Source organism: Alosa alosa, chromosome 23, assembly GCF_017589495.1.
Source record: "Alosa alosa isolate M-15738 ecotype Scorff River chromosome 23, AALO_Geno_1.1, whole genome shotgun sequence".
In the NCBI taxonomy this organism is placed as follows: domain Eukaryota; kingdom Metazoa; phylum Chordata; class Actinopteri; order Clupeiformes; family Clupeidae; genus Alosa; species Alosa alosa.
In genome coordinates this window covers 3,569,666-3,583,020 of record NC_063211.1, presented here as the reverse complement: position 1 = coordinate 3,583,020, position 13,355 = coordinate 3,569,666, and the positions used below count along the sequence as shown (strand labels likewise).

Here is a 13,355-nt window from a genome sequence, read left to right as displayed (position 1 = left end):
ATTACTTGATTATTGGCAGCGCAGATCCATATGAGTTGGGTGAGGGAGGCGGTACCAAGTTCAACCACAAAAGTTTTCCCCTTCCTCTGATAACTTCTGGCATTATTCTCCTTTCTCCCTGGTTTTTAATAACTTTGAAGTCGATACCTACACCAGATGTTTTTCTCAGTCGGACCTATTGGTACAACCTTCCACACGGCAATAATTAACCATTTTCCTTTGACGATGTTAGGGATTTATTCAGTAATGATAAGCGATTGAGGGCCAGATCTCTGATTGGATACCCTCGACGATGTTGATTCGCCAGGAACTCCTGATGAGGAATTCCTTCCTTGACGAGTTTTCCTTCCTTTCCTTCCTTTGAGAGCCCGAGTTTCTTCCTTTCCTTCCTTTCCTTCTTTCCTGAGCACTTTTTCATGAGTCATATTCCTTCCTTTCCTTTATTTTATCTTTGTTTTTTCCTTCCTTTCCTTTGAGATTCTTGTTTTTTCCTTCCTTTCCTCCTTCCTTTCCTCATTTGAGTTCTGAGTTTCCTTCCCTTCCTTCCTTCCTCTTCAGCTTTCTTGTTTCCACGAGCTTGCCTTCCTCTCACTTGAGCCTGAGGTCTTTTTCCTTCCTGACGAGTCTTGTTTCTTTCTTTCTCCTCCTTCTCCTTCCTTTGACTTGTCTGAGCTTTTCCTTCCTTCCTTTGACTTCCTCCCTCCTCCCTCCTCACCTTGCCCTGCTCTCTCCCTCCTCCCTCCTCCTCCTCACCTTGCCCTGCTCTCTCCCTCCTCCTCCCTCCCCCCCTTGCCCTGCTCTCTCTCCCTCCCTCCTCCCTCCTCACCTTGCCCTGCTCTCTCCTCCCTCCCTCCTCACCTTGCCCTGCTCCTCCTCCTCCTCCTCCTCACCTGCCTGCTCTCTCTCCTCCCTCCCTCCTCACCTTGCCCTGCTCTCTCTCCCTCCCTCCCTCCCTCCTCTCCTTGCCCTGCTCTCTCTCCCTCCCTCCCTCCCTCCCTCCTCACCTTGCCCTGCTCTCTCTCCCTCCCTCCCTCCTCCTCCTCACCTTGCCCTGCTCTCTCTCCCTCCCTCCCTCCTCCCTCCTCACCTTGCCCTGCTCTCTCTCGCGAGTCGCGCTCCCTCCCTCCCTCCTCACCTTGCCCTGCTCTCTCTCACGAGTCGCGCTCCCTCCCTCCCTCCTCACCTTGCCCTGCTCTCTCTCGCGAGTCGAGTTTTTCTTTTCACCTTGCTCTGCTTTCTTTCAGGAAGTCGCGGGCTTCTCCTCCTTGTTCTGCCTCACTCGCGCCTTCCTTGCTCTGTTTCTCGCGAAATCCCTCTCCCCTCCTCACCTTGCCCTGCTCTCTCTCGCGAGTCGCGCTCCCTCCCTCTCTCTCCTGTTCAATGAACACACGCGGCCAACACAAAATAAAACATTCACAATCGTGAAAGCAAGGACGCATAGAAGACGACTAGCTAAATTACTATTAAATCCGCTTAGCATCATTAGCATGCTGCACATCTTTTGTTTAAAACGTTAGATTTGTTGATTGATCATTCTTAATTCCAATCGCTTCCCAAAGGGCTTGTCCTAAGGAGAACAAGACACGAAACTTGAACACACATGGGGAAACTGAACAGTCCAATCAGTAGACTATGATAAGCTAGACAACTATGCAACTTTGTTTACAATATTTCCAGGCTTCAACCAGACAGCTGAATTAAAGAGGTAGAGTTGTAATAAAAATAGTAGGCCTAGGCTATAGGCTAATCTGCATAAAGTGTGCCCCCCCCAAAAAAAAAAAGAAAAATTGAGGTTTGTATCGAACCGTGAGTCAAAAATCGTGATACAAACCGAATCGTAAGGTTGGTGTATCGTTACAGCCCTAGTGGCCATGAAGACGACCAGCCACCAGACGTTAATCCAGTGGTCACAACACAAGCCTGTCAATCAACACTACTGTAGAACAGGTCACAAAGCTAGTGGAGATGCTGCCTTGGGTGTGTGTAGGGGTGTGTGTCTCCAACAATGTGCCCTGGGCTCATTATTTGTGTGTGTGTGTGTGTGTGTGTGTGTGTGTGTGTGTGTGTGTGTGTGTGTGTGTGTGTTGCTTGGTCTTTAGTTGTGGTCCAGTGTGAGCTAATGTGGTGTAGCACTCTGAATCTGACCACTGCTGCTGATGATTACGATTATGAACTCATTATCAGACTCAAACCCACTTCCAGTTAGACTGTGCATTCACACACACACAAACACACACAAATGTGCACACACACACACGCGCACACTCACACACGCATGCATTCACACACACCCTGCACAGTGTGAGATTTCTCTTTCCCGATCACTCTTTCACACGATCACACTTTCACATCCAGAATAGACCCCAATCACACATTGCAGGGGGTGTGATACTAGTCAACGAGTGTTAGAGCTACCTGTGCATGTGTGTGTGTCGTGTGTGTATGTGTGTATGTGAGTGTGTGTGTGTGTGTATGGGTGTGCGTGTGTGTATTCCATATCACAAAGAACAATACCCTAGCCCTCCATGTTAGACACACACACCACTGCTTTACAGGAATCCAGTTTAGTGGCTATAACTGACAAAGTGTCAGGCCATGTGTGCCTAATGCAAATGCTTCTCCAGCTAGTCATCTACGGGCCTTGAACTGGGTCTGGCCCAGCTTGCGGTTCTGCCCACCGCCTCACCTAAACTGGACCAAGCGGCTTACATTTCGGATTAGCTCAGCACTCAACTCGATGCTCACTGGACCAGATCCAGCAGTCTATGGCCCAGGCCATCACTGAGCCCCCCCGATACGATGCTCACTGTGTGTGTGTGTGTGTGTGTGTGTGTGTGTGTGTGTGTGTGTGTGTGTGTGTGTGTGTGTGTGCAGTCTATGGCCCAGGCCATCACCGAACCCCCCCCCGATACGATGCTCACTGTGTGTGTGTGTGTGTGGTCTATGGCCCAGGGCATCACTGAGCCCCCCGATAGCAGATGGGACGTCTGTGGAGACGGAGGAGTCTCACCCTTACAATAACAGGACCAAGAGCTCGTCACTCAGCTGAATAGCATACTACAGGCAGTGTATGCACGCATGTGTATGTGTGTGCGTGTATGTGTGTGCGTTTGTGTGTGTGGGAGCGGGGCACAGGTGCAGCTAGTCACCTGACTCTTCTTCTGCTGACTCCTCACAAGTTCAGTGAAAAAATGCAAATACCCCCCCCCCCCACCCCCACACACACACACACACACACACACACACACACACACACACACACAGCCTGGGAAAGGGATGGGGCAGGGCATGGACAACACAGAATTATGGAATCACACAGCCTCACAATATTTTCAATGATAAAAATAATAATAATTATTATTATAATAATAATCTGAACCTATTGACCTACCCACAGTGGCGACGGTGTCAAAGTCCTCGAGCGAGTACGCTCTGCTGCTGGTCAATGACAGCGATGCAGCACCGGCCACCAGCGAGGGGCTACCTGCGCCTGCCCGCGCGCTCTCCCGGTACGGGCTGCTCTCATTGTTCGCTCCTGCTTTAGATTTCACCGATGCCATAGTCCTCACGCGGAATCCTACCTCCCGGACAAAGGTCTTTTGTCTGATAAGTAAAGCTCAGTGTCCTTCTCTGTCGCCGAAACCGTAGCGAATGTCACAGACATTGATTGGGCTCCCCTAAGTTCATTTCTCCTTTGTTCGGATAAAGGCGACTACGAACTGTAGATAATGAGATGCAGAATGCGGAACCGCATTTCACCGTGAGTGTGTGCTGGCCAGCTGGGTAACTCGTAACGTTCCGGCTACAGTGTTACTCCAAGGACTAGGCTACCTGAACGTCGGTGTCGGTTGACACAAGGCAGGGCTGGCGTTAAGTTCTTAGCTCAGCTAGCCAGCTTGCTAAAGCACTAATGCTCAAAAACAAAAGACAGCCGAAGAGGAGCAGGCACGGTGAAAGTTCCCCGCATACCCATCGGGGTTTCCCGTTCGGGCCGTCTGTTGGAAGGGTGCGGTGCGCTGGAATCGGTGCTTGCTGCTTGCCGTGAGACTTCACGATATATTTGTGTCATTTAAATTATTTCTTCCCCGCTTCCGTCCCGAACGTGAAACCCGAGCCCTCTCTCCCCTCCTCAAATACAAATTACACGGGCTGCAAGCAGGAAGATGGCCAGCGAGTTGAAATGTGTGTGACAGGGCAACGCACCAATGAGACCGGGCCTGATATATATATATATATATATATATATATATATATATATATATATATATATATATATATATATATTTTTTCACATGTGTCGTGACTTTTATTGACATATATCCTTTAGTTTATATATCTTTTATGTAGTATCTTTATTCTGTGTAATATCATTGTTTTGTGAAACTGAACTCTGTAGTATGTTCAGTGTGGGGAAAGGAAGACTGGTTTAAGGGAAAGAGCAGATGGCAGACAGGGGCATCAACAAGGTTTGGTGCCAGGAAATGTGATCAAAACCTAAAGAATGGGGGAATAACAGGATGAGAGGGCAAAGGTGAAGTACCATATATTACTTGGTCAGTTATCTGTAAACATAGAGGGTCTTGTCTGGGATGACTTGAAGGGGTATAAAGGCTGGACAACAGCCAGAGGATGTTAGCTTACTGAGCTCACTTTGCTCACTGCTCACTTTCTTACTTCACTTACTTGCTTGCTTCACTAACTAATGCTCCGGAGTGCATTAAAGCCATCATCTGCAGTATACATCCACAGTGTGCGGACTTCTTTTGATGTTGTATTATTTAATGTGGATTTGACACCACATAATTGGCCAGCCAGCCAGGAGTTGGAAAGGACAATATTTAGGCATCATCTCAGAGTCCAGGGTTTGGTCAGGGGAGAGGCTGATGCGCAACTTAAACTAAGGTGAGCAACTTTTGCTTAATAGCAGCTAGACTCCTCTGATCAGGCTGTACACTGAGTTATGAATACTTGTCTAAAACGTCCTCCAGTCAAAGAATCTTGCTAAAACAAAGACCAAGGGATTAATACTGCAGATTATGGTAAGCATTTGTGTGTACACTAATGGAAATGATTTTGCATGTGGAAAATCAAAAGAAATCAAGAGTTCTGCATGTGGAGAACTAGGCAAATTCCTGCATGTGAAGGAATACTATAGCCATATCAAAGAAGTTTTGCATGGGGAAAACTTAAAGTTCTGCATGAGGAGAACTAACTCAATTCCTGCATGAGAAGGAATGAGAGAGATAAAAGTAACAGTTTTGCATGTGAAAAACTGAAAGGTCTGCATGTGAAGACCTCAGGTCTGCATGTGAAGACCTCATTTCCTGCATGTGGAGGAAATAATACTAACAAGTTGAGTACAGCTGATATCAGGTCTGAATAAGTTGAAGTTGAAACACTCCAAGAGCGAGTGGATGGCCAAGTAAGGCACCTGGTGCCCGAATAATGTTTAATAATGTTGTGTAAAAGTTGTGGATGTAAAGCTAAAAGAGAATACAAAGAAGTGTTACTTGATTTTTTTTTATATGTGGCTGGTAGAATTAGAAGTCCATGGCAGAGCATTGGTAAAAGACGTCATATATTTGCATAACGTGTGATTAAGGAGAAGAGGCTGTGTGTGTGTGTGTGTGTGATACCAGGCAGAGGAGCTGCTGGTTGAAATAGGAAAAGGTGGGGGCTTGTGTAAACAGAGCAAAGGTCTGCTGGGGACAAAGGATGTAGGTCTGAGATGGTTAAGGCATGTTGAACTGGGAAATATTGGAAAATATTTCACTTTGAAAGATTTTTGGGGAATGTTTAATACTGCAAAGTGTTGGGTTGAATGTTTTGGTCTTCCATGATCAAAATATTAGAAATGGTTGATAATGAGAATGTGGTAGTGGGAAAATGGTTTTGAAAGGTTGGTAACGCCAGAACAGAATGGTTCTGAATTACAGTGGGCAGTTGTCTGCAGAAGTGGAGTGCTACTTGCTGAGAATATAATATTGCCATAATAGATGGGCAAGGCAAAAGAGGAATAGCTTCATTGCTTGACACTGAGGCTGTCATAGTCACTTTGACCTTTTAAAAATTGAATTGGCAATAATGAGAGATACAGAAACAGTTCTGCTAGTTTTTGATTTTCTTTAAAATACTCTACAGTTCTATGTTAAAAGATTTTCATGATACTCTATAAAAGGCAATGATATTAGTGTTTACATACTTTAGTCATATAGCTTACGTGTATAAATAATTCACTATGGTAGTAGTCCCATAATGTATAGTGTATTGGTTGGTTAATAGTCTCTTTAGGTTTCTGTTATGCTTAAAAGGTCATTTCAAGTTAGCCTTGTTTATAATAAGAGTATTATTACAAGTTAGAGAGAGTTAGTGGGAAAAATCACATCTGTGCTATGCTGTGGATGAGTAGGCCTACTGACAGATGCATAAGTAGGCCCATCATGGTTAAATATAGAGTTTTAAGATCCAGGATTTGGGATGAATGCTGATGGCGGTTCCAGGTGTTGGAAAAGTGTTGTTGTGTCCAGTGTTGACTAAGATATATTATGTATAAAGTAGTAGTAGTAGTTGGTTGGCAATTGATAGGTTATATTAGTGGTAGCCTACTAATGATATACAATATATTAGCTTATCAGTAGGTGGTAGGTTCAACTGTTAAATTAGCATTGTTAAGGATATGATAATTATGATAGTAGTATTAATAATAGGTCTAAATTAAATAGCTTAGCTATTAGCATGACTAGGCTAGGTTTGCATAGTATTATTAGGCTCAGATAGCTGTTGGCATTATTAGGCTAAAGCTGGGTCAGCAACTGGCATTACTACACTGGATAGCAGTATTGAAGTTAATTTGGTTCATGGTAACATTGTTGAAGCTTAGGTATGCTTTAGAAAGATTTTGTGATGGATTATAGTTCATGGAGGACCACAATGTTATTGGGGAAAACTAATTGAATTTAAGACTCCTTTGGATAATGTTCTAGACATATACAGGAACTCAATAAGGTTTATCAATAACTCACATTGCAGTTATATGTCTGGTGTATTGTGGTATGTGTGTCATGAGTATGTGTGTTATGAGTGAACACCTTGTGGTGTTATGGGTGTTAATATACAATAAGATCAGGTATTGTTTCCATGTACATTTACAGTTAAAGGTACAGGTGACTGTTTAGCTCTGAAGAGGTGGTTTGGGCAAGGTCATTTGGTTTTAGAGCTGTCCTGCTATGTGGAAAAGGTTTATGGCTATAGGCTATGGTTATAGCCTTCCCACATAGTCCTGTTTTTGTTAAGAGTTGGAAAAGGGGTTTTGTATTGTCCACATCACTGGTTGCATAAGCCAAGATCAACTGACATATGATAATAATCAAAAAATGCGACACTGAAAAAGACTGACTCTGACTGACTTAAAACGTTTTGGATTACTACTTTATATTTAACAATCTAGATGATGGGGATATTGATGGTTTCAGAAGATCTCTGGGGATATTTAGTTTCTACCTGTCAAATGGTTTGAAGAATCATATGGTATAAGGCAGCAATTGTTGTTAGCACTGGGGGGTTATTTGATGGAAAGTGGTGCTAAGCTGCTTGGCCCTAGAGTATCATTTGTTATTTGCATAGCTATATTATAATTTAGATAATACTGTTATAATTAAGTGGTTATAGGGTTATATGGGGTGTTAGTTAATTTGCTGTTGGGGGTTTTATGGGAGCTCAGTACAGAGGGAACTGAGTAGTGACTCCCTTAGCAAAATTAGTTTGTGAAATGTACTGTGGGTCTATTTATTTCTAACTAAGAATATGCATAGCTTAAACTTTTTGTGTAAAAATCATAGAAATGGGAAATTGATTTATACTTGGTATACATAAGGGTTTTAAGTATATCTAGCCTACACTTATACTTAGATTTATACTTAGAGACTGTATATGTAGTATAGTATATGTATACTGAAGGAAAGGTTTAAGGATACTTATTTACCTATAGCTAGAGGTTGGATAGATAGATGGATGCTTTATTTATCCCAAAGGGGAAATTCAAGAATGAATGTTGAATGTTGAGAGGAGGTATGATAAGGTATGATAAAGTTAATTTCATAAAATTCATTTAGTAAATTTTAATATTACACTTTTGATAAAGTTACAGTGCTAAAGGATATTAAAATACATGGAGACAATTAACTGGAAGTATGTTTTGGTGGTGAGGAATGGCATAATATATTAGACCATTCACTTTGGAATGCAGCATATGGACAGTAAGAGCTTCAAAGTTATAGAATTATATAAGATAATTACTCTAGTAATGTTTAGAGAAACTGGGTAAGCTGACTAATGGTAAAGGGAATGCCATGGTCAACCAAGTAAGTATGGAAATTTGATAGTCACCTATAAGGTAATAAGTAGTGTTACAGAAACCCCAGGCTAAAGTAAAATGACTTAGTGTAAAGTGCAATTCCCCATTCTGATAGTTAAAGAGACCAAAAGGGATCAGTTGGTAAACAGTACAATGAAAAAGTGTTGCAGAAAAGTGGTTGAGAGAATGAGGAAATATACAGATTTATGGCCTATACAAGAATTAATGGATTTAGCACTGTTACAAAGGTCAGGGATTACATGAAAATTGACACAATAGTAGAGCTATAAGAAGAATAGGTCAGTCATAGTGGAAATAGTAGGAGAAAGAGGTATTTAAAATGCTCAAAAACATCTTGACATCTTGATAGATTAATACAATAGGAGATAAGAGGCAGAAGTAAGGAGATGACTTGGGAGTGAGTGACCATGACTGTAGGAATAATAATAGATGCAGATGTTATAGGAAGATATAAGGGATAAAATGTACAGTTAATGGTAAATTACAAAAGGGCAAGATAAAGTAGATGATAGATAGAGAGTAATCTAGTAAATACTACAAGCTGCCTGCAGCATGATTTCCTCATCCCCTCCAGCTAAACAGTAAATGTAATGCTGCCTCTTATATCTAAGGGGGGAAAGGCTCATTACCAGCCGTGTGAGGACATGCTGATGTGCAGGGGTTAATCCAAGTACTCCCTGTCCTGACTGAGTTCTGAGCAAGTTCAGCACAACAGTGCTGAGCGACAAACTGAAAAGAGATAAGGACTCTGAGGCCTTTGTTAAGGCAACAGTGGCAAGCTGGAGAGCAAAGAGGGAACTTGGAAGTGCAATGGAAGCGCTTGCAGCATCAAAAAGACAATACAGGCACCTATGGTGACCTAAGGCTTCAAGTCTGGGGAAACCAGTAGCAGCACCATCCTCAACACTATGGCAGTAGGAGCAACCATCACAGGTGTTCCCAAACCTGTCAGTCTACTGGCCTATGGATACCTATTATAGTGGGCACAGTCAAGCCCATGGCAGCCACAATCTCCACGTCAGTGGGGGTGGAGACTAAGACAAGATGGGAATAACTAAGGCAGAGTGAGAGGCAATTACAGAGGAGGCATCATGTGAGAATGGACATCTGAAGCAAGACAATCATCAGTTTGTTTTGACTGTCAAAGAAGTGGACAAAAGAAACAGGACAGGGAGAGGGAGGAGACACCCAGGCACTGAAGGATGAGCCCAACGAGCATGCCTTCCTCTTCCCTTGTGAAATAGCATAGTTTTAAGGAGGCCTAGAAAATTCTACAAGAGAAGGTGTATACCAATACTATCAAAGGGAGTTGATGAGGAAACCATGATGAGGGACTATCTTATGGGTGAGCCCACCTGATACCCAGCGATGCCCTGACTAGGTACAGAGAAGGTAGTTAAGACATCTCAGGGTAAGTAGGTAAATACTTTGTTAAGCAAATTTAAAGTATGATTACTCTTATTCTTACCTTTATTATATTTTTATTGTTATTTTGAATAGAAGTGACTACTATTTAATTAATTGTAAATGCAAATGTTTTGATCAAATTAAGTGACAAAGTGATAACACTGCTATTTTTAATGTCAAATGACACTCCATTAATTTTTCAGGATAGGTGGTGGTGTAAGTAGGTAAGACTAACTTGACTATGTCCTAGGGACTGTTACATATTAAAATATTACCTCTAGATCATGGGAGTTCCCTAGTGGTCACTCACACTCAACAAGTCTAAGGAATAGAATGATTTAGCTTTAATGGGAAAAATAAAGTTTGTAGAAATATTGAAATGATGTAATATCTGCTTTACATGTAACTAATGTGAAGCCAAAAGATCTTATGTACTATACTATGACATTTGATAAAGAAAGCAATAGATAAAATAAAGAAAGCAGAGAAATAGGATTGATAGAATAAGAAAATAGAACTAGGATTTACTAATAGTTTAGATAGCCTAGATAAAGTAGTATAGGGTTAGAATAATTAGGAATAGAGGTAAGCTTAGTTTTTGAAGAATAAAACATTATAAAAGTCTATGACATGCAGAGAAAATTGGAGTAAGGTATGTTGAAGAAATGATGAGATTACTGTATGTCCTAGAACATCTAATTAATATAGCTTACATAATAACCAGTCTTAAAGTAGTATCCCAAATTGACAATAAGTAAAATAACATTTCTTATAGGGAAATTTGTTTAATCTCTATGCAAAAAGAGAATAGATGGAATTAGGATCATCATAAGTCATTGTCAGAAGATTAAAATGTTTTATTATTTCAGAAATAGAAAAGTTGGTGGAAAGATGTTGGTCTTCATGGAAGGAATGGAGGTCCACCAACTCTATTCTGTTAATCACAGTAACAAAGGGGGGCGAACCCCTGGTAGAATGTTAAATTGTATGATTTGTTACATTTGTTACCTTGGGTTACAGATTTTTATAATTTTCACTGTCATTATTTGATTAATGTTTTATTTGAATGTCCCTTTGGGGAAAAAAGAGTCTGCTGAATACCATAACTGTAACTTTAATGGTTAGTGGCATTTATATTATACTAACCAGATACTTTCCCAACAGATACAGTACTTGATATGGTGCTTTCCTTTACATAGTTGGGATCTATGCTAAGGGGAGTAGGAAAAGAGGAATATTTTTATTGAAGGATTTTCATAGTTACAGGAAGTTATTGATGATAGTCTAACAGATGTCATGTGTATAGTCATAATATCAGGAAAGTGATAGTGTTGTCTAAACCATTAGGTCCCAGAAGGATCATGAAAACACTTAGTTATTGATTACATTGATATGATAAAAATAAGAAACTTTGGTAGTGGTTTGTAGGGGTTTTCAGATGATAAGGGCAAATTACATGTTAAAAGGGAGAATTGCTAAAATATATGCCTCAACAGATTTAAACTGGTTTGATGCCTTACGCATTGCTTCGATGCAAATAAGGTTACAATAAAACCAGAGTAATCACTTTTTGCATTAAAGATAAAAGCTGAGAGGTCCACCAGAGGCCCACCTTTGGATCAGCTCCAAGGATAAATGAGAAATTATATGGAATAATTGTCATTAATTCACAAAACAATCTATAAGCAGGAAAAGGACTTTCAGATGGACCTACAGGAAAAGAGTCAACAACCTACAGTATACTGCCTGGGGACAGAAATGATCCTGGCAGTGGTGGGTATAGTGTTTTTGGCATGTATGCTCCTGTTCCCCTGTTGAGGGTAGACTTTCAGGCAAGGAATCCAGTGAGGAAGGGGGGACATTGTCCGAGCAACATCTGCCTGATAACAATCAGGGAATGGACAGAAAACGGCAGATCCCCAGTCCATGACATACCACCAAACCACCAGGAAATGAGCCATTCAACTGTTTTTTCACAAGTGAGGCTGACAAAGAAGACTCAGGTAACACAGAAATTATTGACTGACAAAATCTTATCAACCACCAGGAATCTGGAATATTGGTGAATCTTCCAATATGAACACAGTCTGTTATGTGCTTGGAGCACTAAGAGAACAGGTGGCTGCAACCTGGGTAGCTATGCACAACTGGATAATGTTGGATCAGATATTAGCCAAAGAAAATGGAGTGTGTGTCAACATAGGAGTATATTGCAGTACTTTTATTCCCATAACATAGCTATGGCAAAACTAATAATGATAGAATGCTAGTTAAGGGGCATTAGGAGGATTAGAAATATGGCTAGCACAAATAGGAATAGTTGTAGGAATAGGTTTGCTTGTATTTGTGTTTGTTTTCTCTTTGTTTCTTCCTTGTTTGAGATCCATAGTGCTTAAAACAGTGGCTGGGAGAAATGGATCACTGCTGTTGATGATGAATGAAGCAAATGGCAACCCTTGTGGAAGGAGATACTAGTGCCAGGACAGATGACAAGGAAATGGAAACATGACAGTGATGCCAGTGATGCCAGAACTGATGCTTCTCATAGAGGATTGGAGAAAGGAGGAAAATTAGGATACAGTATGCTGGTTGGAAGCAAAACCAGCTCTTTCATTGATGAAGTGGGATTGGGTGTGGACTCCACTCCGTCCAACAGCCAAGCCACTAATGTTCTCAGAGCATATGAGATGGAGTGCAGAACTAAGACAATGGCTTTTGTTTTTGGGAATTGCAATATTCGTAACATACCTCACACTTGAAGCGCAGCATCCAACATTTGCTAATACATCTGCGTTTGCATTTACACTCTGCCATCTCCGAGGAACAAGCAATGGACTAAAAACTGTGTGTAATGAGAATGAATTATTAATAGTTTGGTGTTACTTTGTTTTCAGAGAAGAGGGTCATTATAGCATGTAACCTATCTTCATGTAGAATCTTAGAATATTATAGGACTAGCTCTATCTGAAAACACCCATCAGGAATTCTGATGTGATCTGTTTGCTCATTTGATGAATGTTTGGGGATGGAAAAGCATATGTGTAGTTGAAGGAAAGTTTCTCCTCTCGCTTGTTGTAAACAAGTGTTGCTGTACAAACAGGACAGTAGAAGAGTTTCCCTTATGAAGGTTTTTTCCTCTAAAAACAAGAAAAAAAAGAGGTTTTTCCTTTAAGCGACCACCGAGAGGATTTGAAACTTGCCATTCTATTTGATAATAACACTACACTATTGGATTTGATTTAAGTGAGGGTTGGTTCAAGGGTGTAATAACAGTACTAATATAAGTGTTTTATGTTTAGCAGTGGTATTGGGGACAATTGCTTAATGTCATAGTTGCTGCTGAGTTAACTGGTTTGCTTAGCTGACTGTTTGTAGTGTGACTCAGCTTAGCAGCTGTATTTTCTTGATAGTAGGGGATGTGTTAAAATAGTGATAAATGTTTGATATTGCTGCATAAGTGAGCACTTCATGCTCAAAGGGGGGAATGTCGTGACTTTTATTGACATATATCCTTTAGTTTATATATCTTTTATGTAGTATCTTTATTCTGTGTAATATCATTGTTTTGTGAAAC

The 13,355-nt window shown here is 41.1% G+C and overlaps 1 protein-coding gene across 2 annotated transcripts in view; it reads right to left on the bottom strand.

Moving 5' to 3' along the window:
- The window catches only part of prkx (protein kinase X-linked), a 35,983-nt gene extending 31,806 nt beyond the window's left edge, over nt 1–4,177 (bottom strand). For both annotated transcript variants that reach the window (XR_007192523.1, XM_048235320.1), the window contains exon 1: nt 3,392–4,177. Coding sequence is in view for 1 of the 2 variants with exons in the window: in XM_048235320.1 (XP_048091277.1) it covers nt 3,392–3,560 (169 nt within the window). In the remaining variant the exon portion in view is untranslated. The remainder of the gene's footprint in view (nt 1–3,391) is intronic.
- Between the last annotated feature and the right edge of the window lie 9,178 nt (nt 4,178–13,355).